This window comes from Grammomys surdaster, unplaced genomic scaffold (assembly GCF_004785775.1).
Source record: "Grammomys surdaster isolate TR1022 unplaced genomic scaffold, NIH_TR_1.0 362, whole genome shotgun sequence".
Lineage (NCBI taxonomy): Eukaryota > Metazoa > Chordata > Mammalia > Rodentia > Muridae > Grammomys > Grammomys surdaster.
Window position 1 is genome coordinate 5,745,742 of NW_021604781.1, and position 10,956 is coordinate 5,756,697.

Below are 10,956 nucleotides of genomic sequence, written 5' to 3' on the forward strand. Positions count from 1 at the left end.
AACATTATTAATAAAATTTAGTATTCAATTCTAAATTTAAACTGTTTGTGGAGGATTTTTTTTTTTTTTTTGTGATCAGCCCCAGTGGAGTAAGGGGAAGTCTGTCGACATGTGTTTTTCTTACGGCCTTGGAGATTGACAAAGTTCAGTCTCCACATTTCTGGACGGTGGTGAATGTGGATGGACATTCCAGGCTTTAATCAACTCTTTGACTCTCTTGGTGCTTGGCCCCATGCTGAGATTTTCTGTTTTACACCAAGTCACTCACTGGCATAAATGCAACAGTGATCAATGGTACATATTGTAAATAAGAAAAGAAACCCATCACTTAGTGACATAGACACAGACCCATGTTTTAATTATTTCATAAAAGAGAATCAAGACTAGCAGGACAGGCCTAGAAAGGTAGGTCTGATAGCAGCCACAGGTAACCTCATGGGGGTGCTACGGAGCGTCAAGGATCCTGTAGAGTTGTCCCATGCTGACTCAAACATGGCTACATCTCATCTATGTGAGCTTCACCAGGAAGTTAGAGAAGGCAGTTGATGCAGTGATCTAGGACAGGAAGGGGCCGAGAGCAGAACTCTGAGCAGCAGGAGCACCATGTTCACTCTTAAATAAAAAACATTTCAGGGGATGGTATGAAAGAGGGGGCAGAAATATATAAATGCTGGAGAAGAGCTGTGAAATTCTGTGAATTGTTTTTGTTTTTTGGTGCAGATGTGATCTTACAGTGGCTGAGGCTGCACAAAATCTGGCACCCCAACAGTCAGTTACGGATCAGGGAAGAGCTCACAGGGTCCTTTCTCTCTCTGCTAAATTATTGGCTACTGATGGATTTTGGGAGACGGATAGCCATTATCTTCACTTGATGATGAGCCTACCGGACTCCACTGGACAGTTTCAAACCCATGGTCAGACAGATAGCCCTGGTTAAATTCAGTGGGTCAAAAAAACAAACAAAAGGTCATAAATGGAGGTAAGAAGAGGTAAGAAAGAGAGGATTCAGGATGGGTGAAGGATGGCAATAAACAGAATGTTTATTTATACTTATATTTATACATACATATGTATAAAATTGTCAATGAGTAAATTCAATAAAAATTATAAATCCTCCAAAAAAAATTTGGGAGGTCAATCTCAAGGTCTATAACATTGAGGCCCACCATGTCCACTAAGGAGTGGAGATGGAGCCAGGGAATTAACACAATAATTTTAGATTATTTTAGATGAGGAATTGGTTCTCTTGTGCTTTTAGCCTACAGATTGAGCTCCTGAAATCAAAGAAGGGTCCCACAGAAAGACGTGCAGGGTAGATGAATGAAAATTTAGTAGGCGGGAGTAAAGTACTCATAAATGCTATGAAGCCACATAGGGTGTGTCATCAATTGCACATGGCAATACATGGTCTGAATTCAGAAAGGAGATGAAAGGAGCCCATTTAAGGACCTGTATGCACTTCATGTCTGTTCACTTCATTAAATGGCAAAGGTGGATCAGAAGCACAGCGACTAACCCAAAGAGCCTGCAGACATCAGAAGACTATACAGCAATCATCCAGGAGACAAGCTGGACCAAGAGCAACACAGGAGACAAGCTACCTGCCAGAGAAAAGTCTTACAGATCTTGTCAAAGTATCAATGGCCACAGAAAAGTAGAATCAACTGGCATAGCTATGGGTGAAGTTCTGCCATCTGGCAGGGTTTTGGGACTGTGGGGGTAGTGAAGGGAGTTGTCTATCACTTGCTAGGGCAGGAAGTTTCAAGCTTTTTGCAGATCCAGAATTTCTTGTTGTTACATTTGCTGTCATTCCAGCCATCATCTCTGAACTCTGCACAGTCTTCCTCTCCCAGGTTGTTCGGTTCCCCTTTATTCCAATACTTCATGAAACTGCAAAGACAAGGAGACATGAGATTCTGTCACAGACATAGTCTGTCAGCCATGGGAAGCATAGTGAGCTGTGTTCTTCTATGGCTTCTGCTTTAGTTCCTGTCTTGAGTTCCTGCCTTGTCTTTCCTCAGTGATGGAATGTGACCTGAGAGTTGTAAGAGGAAATAAACCCATTCCTCCCCACACTGCTTCTGGTCATGGTGTTCACCACATCAGTACAAGGCAAGCCAGGAAAGACAGCAGCTAGAACTCACTAACACACTTTAAAACACCCCCACCTAAGCCTCCTTGATCCAGATCATCTAGTTCTTTTCTTGACACCTCAACCAAGGCCTTTGTCCAAATCTCCTAATCCTTCCACATCTAGAGGTCAGGTCCTTGGTCTCCTGGCACACCATCAAGTGGTGATATAAACTCCTTCTCTTTGGACCTCAGAGTACAACAACTCTGGGCACATTCTTTTCTTTTTGTGATGTGATGTGGTGTGGTGTGGTGTGGTGGTGGTGTGTGTGTGTGTGTGTGTGTGTGTGTGTTTGTACGTCCCAATGTGCGGGTGTATGTGCACACATGTGAGTGTAGGTGGATGCTAACTGATATGAGAACTGGGAACCAAACTTGTGTTATCTGGAAGTTTCAGGTTTTTTTTGCAGATAGAGAATTAAAGACTCCCAGGTTCTTAACCACTGAGCAGTCTCTCCAGTTCCACCTACAAGTCATATTGTTCACAGCAACAGTAATTTTCAATCTCTGTGTGATCACGTGTGTGTGGTTGTGCTTGCATATGCAAGTGGGAGTAATAAAAACTTCAGCTATTGTGCCTCAGGACATTCTCCACCTTGATTTGAACTTGCTATTTGGCTAGGCTGGCTGTCCAACAAGCCCTAGGAAGCCTTCTATTTCTGCTCTCCCAGTTCAGGGATTACAGATGCATGCCACCACACCACCAGTTGTTTTTACATGGGTTCTAGGCATGCACTTTACCAATGGAGCCATTTCCCAGTCTTGGATTTCCTAAATAATCATTTCTATTGCATGCCCCTCTGGCTGTAAGTCTTTCCTGAAGTTCTGATGATGGGATCTCAGGCACCTGCCATTCCTATTTGGACTTTTTTTTTTCTTCATGTCACTCAGAAAATGTTCCAAGCTCTACTGCCTAGGTGACCAGAGAGAGGAAATGAGCACCAGGCATACCTCAAGTCAGAGCTTCATCACACTCTGTAGGGTGTTCCCTTCTTCTAGTACATACCTGAGGGTCAGAGGTGAGCCATCTATCCAGTGCCATGCAGATTCCTTGTTTATGTCAATGAGCCCCATCCAAGTGTAGCCTCTCTTCTTAGAAGCTTGTTGTAGAAAGTTCTAGAAAAATAGAAGAGAAAGAGTCAGAAGGGAGCACTGCCTCCCTCTTTTAACCAGTGTTGTGGTTAAAACTAAACTCTTGGTGGGAAGTTCTGCCTACAGTCTGATGTTTAACTTTGTACATTATAAAGCCATGAACACCATTGAGTTCTGGGTCTTTCTACACCTGTGTGCTATGGGCAGATGTGTTCTCTCTAGCACACAGTATGTGCAGACTTGGTAATGCCATATACTTGTCTGTCTGAAAGTTATGTATATGTCCACATGAATTTACTCATTGGGATTGGTTGCCTGCACCAGATCAAACAAGTTAATGATTATTGAGTGTGTTAGTGGCCTCTGTTCAGCTCTGAATTGTCTCACTGGTGCTTAAAATCAGCAGGGCTGGTACTATTTACACCAGGGGAATTAGCAAAAGACATACAACAGGATTTCTTTTTAAAACCCACAGAGAGAGTTGTTAAGTGCTGGCCATAAATTTTAAATGTTCCTCCCAAAGTATCAATCACATTAAAAACTACAGTGTGAGGGTGAGGAGATGGCTGAGCCAGCTAGGCTTGTGCCACACAAGCCTGAGGACCTGCGTCTGAGCCCTAGCAATCATGTGAAAAAGTCGGATGTGATGGTACAAATTACAGCAAGAGGGAGCCAGAGGCAGGAGGATCCCTGGGTCTTGTTGGCCCGCCAGCTTAGCCTAAATAGTGAGCTCCAGGTTAATGAGAGACCATGCCTTAAAGAAACAGTGGCCAGATGCCTGAGGGATGACACTCAAGGCTGACTTCTGGCCTGCACATGCACACACATGCACCTATACCTGAATGTGCACGTGCACATACATATGTGTACATCAGAGGACAACTTTAGGTGAGGATACTCACCTTCTACCTTTTTTGAGACAGGGTCTCTTGTTATTTCTGTGTATTCTGTGAGAGATGCTCACTAGCTTCCATGGAACCTCTTGTCCCTACCTCCCATTTTACCACAGGAACACTGGGATCACAGATGTGTTTCCTCATGCTGGGCTTTGTGTGGGTTTGAGGAGTCCAAACTCAGGTCCTCATGTTTGCTGGCAAGCGCGTTATCCGCTGAGCCTCCTCTCCAGCCCCAGAGTGTGTCTTTTTGCAAGTGCTCTGCTCTCATTCATAACCTTCTTATCTTCCCTTTTCAGGCAAGCAGCCTCTTTTCTAGAACACTGTATCCAACTAAATACCTCTCCCCCCTTTAACCAGTGGCCTTGATGCATCCTCAGCTGAGGACTGGCCCTCACCAGCCATACCTGCTCTTCATCACTCTTGATGACCACGAGTTGAGCCCCCATGTTGTGGCAGGCAGTGGCAGAATCATTCCAGGACTTCTGGGCCACAGAGAAAAAGTAGCAGCTTCCTTGGAAGGGCGTCCAGTCCCAGGGGCAGGAACGACACAGGCGATCTGTTGGGGAGGTCAGATCAGGATGGACACATCTTCAACCTTCAAGCCCTCCAGAACTAACCCCTCCCTTGACACGGCACACGCCTTACCCCACTTCTTGAGTTCCTTCTATACCCAGGAGAACCCAGGAGTCCTAGCCTGATCCTTTCCAGACTGGAAGAAGTTGGGTCTTAGAGCTCAGAATAGAGGCCAGGACGCAGGTTCAACTGAGTACCTACCATGTGCATACTCCTATGAACACTGAGCACCTAATGTGTACACAATCTCTGTGAACACTGAGTGTCTAACGTGTGCATACCCCTGTGACCTTTGAGAGCTTACTTTGAACATACTCTTGTAAACATTGGGTGCATATTCTGTCCAGGCTCCTGTGACTATTGAGTGCTTATTTTGTACATAATTTCTATGAACACTGTCTATTGTGTACATGGACTCTTGTCAAACACCAGTGAGTTGCCTTCCTTAGTATTACCCTGCATGTCCATCCCATAGGTGAGGAAACTGAGGCTCAGTGAAGAGTAGTTATTTAAAGCTAAGTGACTCTCTGTGTAAACCTTTTCTGGATATGAGATCCTTCACTTCCAGTCACTCACCTACCCCAGCCTTCAACTGGGTCAGTTCCTCGTAGACACTCTTCTGATTCGACTCCTCCTGTCCCTGAGAACTTGGGATCCTGCAGACTGGGTCAAGAAAAATAGTCACTGCAGTTATTAAATGTTTACTGTGTTTTTGGTCTATACTGGGCCCCTAAGATCAAGACATACTTCTTCCCCTCCACACTCCCCACTTTCTACCCCCTTCCTCTCCTCCTTCCTTTCTCCTTCCTTCCTTCCTTCCTTCCTTCCTTCCTTCCTTCCTCCTCCTCCTCCTCCTCCTCCTCCTTCCTCTCTCTCTCTCTCTCTCTCTCTCTCTCTCTCTCTCTCTTAGATAGTCTCATATAATTCAGGCTGCATCAAAATTTCTATGTAGCTGTCTCTATGGACTTCTCTGCCTCCACTTCATGAGTGCTGAGATTATAGGAATTCACGATCACACCCAGTTTTATGCAGTGCTTGGGATGGAACACAGGATTTTGAGCATGTGAGATAAGCATTCTACCACTTGAACAGTGTCTCCAGTTTTGCATCATTTTCAAGACCCAAGGTCTTACTTAGTCCTATTTGATGAGGAAGATATCTAATAACCAAAGAAAATTGGATGTCTAAGGCAAGTGTAGCCAATGTCTCTGTACAGAACTCCTCTATTCAAAGGACCATGAAGACACAGTCCCAGTCAGTTGCTCCTCCCTCCTGGATCCCTTGGTTGAAGAGCCAGACTTAAGATCCCCAAACCTCAATCTTGCCTGACCTTTGACAAGGATGACAACCAGCACCACAGAGAATACAGTGAGGAAGAGCACCTGCAGTGCCAAGGGGACATGGCTGTGGACCAGATACCCTGTGGGAGAGAAGGATGGAATTTTAGCACCTCAGGATCTGTGACTCAGTGTGGTCCCAGTCAGGCAATTCATCAGTCTCACTCCCAAGGTACACGATTGCAGATCCTAGCCTCTACAGTTCCCAGAAGTCCAGGTCCCAGATTCAGGATTGAGCTTCCAACTTTCTGAGTATCAGTGGCCTGAGTCCCAGTCTTCACCTCCACTCCCAAGGAACCCAAGTTTCAGTTAGAAGCTGACCACTCCATAGTCCCTCATCCTGTTTTACCTGTGAAGCTACTGAGTCCAGAATTTGGTTGGAAGCCACAGCCTTTGATGGAGTACCTGGTGTGGCTGGATGTCAGCAGTTCTTCATCTAAGCGAATAGAGCGGCAGTCATATACAGGGTAGTCCAAGACAAGCACTGTCCTATTTGTGTCCCTTCCCCAAGCTCACAGAACACCAGCCCAGTCTCACCCAAAGGGCCAAGCTGCTTCTTCTCCATTTCCTTAGACTCACTCATGCTTCACAGCCACTTCTTAGTGCCAGAATCAGATGGAGACAAGAGCTTTTATTTGCCACCTCCTTGAAGCTTACTTACAAAGAGAAATTGGGAAGTGAGTACTGGCACCGGAAGAGTGAGAGGGAGGAGGCTGAGCATCTGATACAGTAGACAAGAGATACATTTTCTAAGAATTTCAGAGAGCGTTGAGAGGCCCTGTACGTCACAGCCAAAATAGCTGGTTCACTTCCAGTATGGTCAGCTCTGGAATGTCTTCTATAAAAACCAGTAACTTGTAAAATAAAATGACTTTGGGTTATGGGAGGATGTGGGCTTGCAAAATCCCATCTTCTCAGAAACACCACCCTGCTGATGCCAGGCATTTTCATCTTGGTTTACTGATGGTGACAGTCATGGTGATTTCTTTCTTTTCTTTTTCTCTGTTTTTGAGATAAGATTTTATGTACCCCAGGCTGGCCTAAAACTTGACATGTAGCAGGAATGACTTGAACTACCTCATCTACCTCATCCTGATCTAGTTGGAGCTAACTGAGCCACATTCCCATCCCCTTCTAGATTCCTATGCATTAATTAAATTGTACAAGTCACTTCCTTTTGGTCCATAACTCAATCGAGGGAAGATCAGGCGATCCAGCCAACTCCCTCACACCTAGAGACAGCCTGACTCCCAGGAAGTTCATTATAATCAGACTCACAGGTGAGACCCTCCACCTCAAGATCTGGCCTAACTGGGACCCCCACAGGGCTCTGCAGATGCACGACATATCTAATCTGTGGGAGACACATCTTCCTTCCAGTTCACAACTTGGCCCGGGGCAGACTGGGTGCTCCAGCCTACCTGCCCTCACCCAGAGACTGTAACCAGGGTCACAGGAGATCTGCCACAGCCAGAGTCATAGGAAGCCTGCCCTAACTAGGGACACAGGAGGTTTCCCTAACCAGAGACAGCACTGTTTGCCTCCCAGAAGGCCTGCTCTAAACCAGCTCACAGAACCCAACCTTCCTACAAGGAGAGACAGGCTCCAGTCCCTGTTAGAGACAGCAAGGCCAGTTAACACTAGAAGTAACCAGATGGTGAGAGGCAAGCACAAGAACATAGGCAACAGAAACCAAGGACACTTGGAATCCACCACATCAAGCCCTGGATAAGATTCTGACCTAAAATCCCATCTCACAAAGATGATAGAGCCCTTTAAGGAAGATACAAATAACTTTCTTAAAGAAATACAGGCGAACACAGGTAAACAGGTAGAATCCCTTAAAGAGGAAACACATAAATCCCTTAAAGAAATACCGGAAAACACAATCAAACAGGTGAAGGAATTGAGCAAAACTGTCCAGGATCTAAAAATGGAAGTAGATACAATAAAGAAATCACAAAGGGAGGCAACCCTGGAGATGGAAAACCTAGAAAAGAGATCAGGAGTTACAGATACAAGCACCACCAACAGAATACAAGGGATAGAAGAGAGAATCTCAGACATAGAAGATATCATAGAAGATATTAACATAAGAGTCAAAGAAAGTACAAAGTGCAAAAAGCTCCTAACTGAAAGCATCCAGAAAGTTCAGGACACAATGAAAAGACCAAACCTAAGGATAATAGGAAAACAAGAGAGTGAAGATTCCCAGTTAAAAGGGCTAGAAAACATCTTTAACAAAATCATAGAAGAAAACTTTTCTAACATAAAGCAAGAGATGGTCGTAAGCATACAAGAAGCCTACAGGGCTTCTTCTACAGATTTGACCAGAAAAGAAAATCCGCTTGTCACATAATAATCAAAACACCAAGTGCACAGAACAAAGAAAGAATATTAAAAGTGGTAAGGGAAAAAAGCCAAGTAATATATAAAGGCAGATCTTTCAGAATCATATCAAACTTTGTAACAGAGACTCTAAAAGCTAGATCTTGGATAGATGTCATGAAGACCCTAAGAGAACACAAATGCCAGCCCAGGCTACTATATCCAGCAAAACTCTCAATCACCCTAGATGGAGAAACCAAGATATTCCATCACAAAACCAAATTTAAGCAACATCTTTCTGCTAATTCAGCCCTATAGAGGATAAAAGAAGGATAACTCCAACACAAGGAGGAAAACTACACCCACAAAAAAACCAAGAAATTAATCATCTCACAAAAAAGGAGAGAACCAAAAAACCATAATATCACTTGTAACAATAAAAACCAGAGGAACCAACAATTATTGCTCTTCAATATCTCTCAACATCAGTGGGCTCAATTCTCCAATAAAAAGACATATGCTAATAGACTGGATGTGTAAACAAAACCCAGCATTTTGCTGCATACAGGAAACGCTGTTCAGTGACAAAGACAGACACTACCTCAGAGTAAAAGACTAGAAAAAAATTTCCAAGCAAATGGTCCCAAGAGACAAGCTGGAATAACCATTCTAATATCCAATAAAATAGACTTTCAACCAAAAATTCTCGAAGAACACTTTATACTCATCAATGAAAAAATCCACCAAGACAAACTCTCAATCCTTAACATCTATGCCCCAAATGCAAGGGCCCCCACATTTGTAAGAGAAATGTTACTAAAGCTCAAAACACACATTGAATCTCATGCAGTAACAGTGGGAGGCTTCAACACTCCACTCTCACCAATGGACAGGTCATGGAAAAATAAACTAAGCAGAGACACAGTGAAACTAGCAAAAGTTATGAACCAAATGGATTTAATAGACAGCTACAGAACATTTCACCCTAAAACAAAATAATATACCTTCTTCTTAGCATCTTATGGTACCTTCTCTGAAACTGACCATATAATCAGACATAAAACAAGCCAACAACAGATACAAGAAGATTGAAATAATCCCATGCATTCTCTCAGATCACCATGGACTAAGGCCATTCTTCAACAGCAACAAAAACAACAGAAAGCTCAATACACATGGAAGCTGAACAACTCTCTACTCAATGATAACCTGGTCATGGAAGAAATAAAGAAATTAAAGACTTCCTAGAATTTAATGAAAATGAAGACACAGCATACCCAAACTTCTGGGACACAGTGAAGGCGTGTTAAGAGGAAAATCTATAACAATAAGTGCCTTCATAAATTGGAGAGATACTATACTAGCAACATAACAGCACAAACTCTAGAACAAAAGAACACAAACACACTCAAGAGGAATAATAGTCATATTTAGGGCTGAAACCAATGAATTAGAAACAGAACAATATTAAGAATCAATAAAATCAAGAGTTGATTCTTTGAGAATATCAACAAGATAGGAACACCTTTAGCCAAACTAAAAGGCACAGAAACAGTATCCAAATGAACAAAATCAGAAATGAAAAGGGGAATATAACAACAGAAACCAAAGAAATTTAAAAAAATCACCAGCTCTTACTACAAGAGCCTATATTCAACAAAGTGGAAAATCTAGATGAAATGGATGATTTTCTAGACAGATACAATGTACCAAAGTTAAATCATGATCAGATAAACTATCTAACAGTCAGTCCCACAACCCCTAAGGAAATAGAAACAGTCATTAAAAATCTCCCAACCAAAAAAAGTCCAGGGCCAGTGTAGTAGGAATGGGTCACCTCTATGTAAATGCTGGGAGCATATGCGGCTGCAAAAGCATCTCTTGCAGGGAGACCTAGTTGAAGATTGACTGAGAGACCCAGGATTGATGGTGCAGACAATGCCAGCCAATCGGGATCTTCTGTATAGAAGAAATGCTTTCTTGGGACCAATGGGGTGCGGGTGAAGGGTCATCTATGCATACAGTGTCTCCCCTGGGGACATCCAGGCCTTGAGGGCTAACATTCAGCATTGCAATACAAGCAGCAACAGACCAACAATAGGACTGAGGCACATGCAAACTCACTAAGACTGGTAGCAAGCACAGGAAGTGGGGCAAGTGGCCCCTAACCTAGAACCCATCTACAACTGACACTAGCAAAGCAAAAATTTAATTCTCTCTAATAGAATCTTACTGGGTCTATTAACCCACCTAATGGTAGGTCCTTGCCCCATAGTAGATGGCCAATACAAAACAAATTCAATGACATTTTTTTGGTAGGCATTTTATCTCTCTGTGTTGCCCTGGATGTTCTTGAGCTCTCTCTGTAGACCAGACTGCCCTCAAACTCAGTCATTCTTTTACCTCTGCCTCCTGAGTGCTGGGAATAAAGCCATATACCACCCTACCAGACTTTTTGTCTCATATGGCTTTATTTGCAAATTATTATTATTTTTTGTCTTTCTGGCACTTTGCTTGTATACTATGGTTTCCACTTGTGTGTTTGTATGGGTTTTGGTGGCTGTGTGCATGTGTTTGTTTGTTTTGTATTTTTCTTTTTA

At 43.3% G+C, this 10,956-nt stretch overlaps 1 protein-coding gene across 1 annotated transcript; it reads right to left on the reverse strand.

Moving 5' to 3' along the window:
* Positions 1 to 1,015: 1,015 nt before the first annotated feature.
* LOC114631453 (CD209 antigen-like protein A) lies at positions 1,016 to 6,688 on the reverse strand. The gene is made up of 7 exons (XM_028779806.1): positions 6,566 to 6,688; positions 6,378 to 6,464; positions 6,022 to 6,111; positions 5,268 to 5,354; positions 4,523 to 4,674; positions 3,137 to 3,246; positions 1,016 to 1,890 (listed from the first exon to the last, which is right to left on the reverse strand). The coding sequence occupies exons 1-7, from the start codon at positions 6,609 to 6,611 to the stop codon at positions 1,740 to 1,742; spliced, it is 723 nt and encodes a 240-aa protein (XP_028635639.1). The 5' UTR covers positions 6,612 to 6,688; the 3' UTR covers positions 1,016 to 1,739.
* Between the last annotated feature and the right edge of the window lie 4,268 nt (positions 6,689 to 10,956).

What these genes read in the sequence shown, in the direction of transcription:
- LOC114631453 (XM_028779806.1), bottom strand. Translation starts at nt 6,611, where the DNA reads ATGAGTGAGTCTAAGGAAATGGAGAAGAAGCAGCTTGGCCCTTTGG. An exon ending in GGTTGTCATCCTTGTCAAAG is followed by an intron (nt 5,355 to 6,021) that starts GTCAGGCAAGAT and finishes TTCTTGACCCAG; the next exon opens with TCTGCAGGATCCCAAGTTCT. An exon ending in TCAAGAGTGATGAAGAGCAG is followed by an intron (nt 3,247 to 4,522) that starts GTATGGCTGGTG and finishes CTATTTTTCTAG; the next exon opens with AACTTTCTACAACAAGCTTC.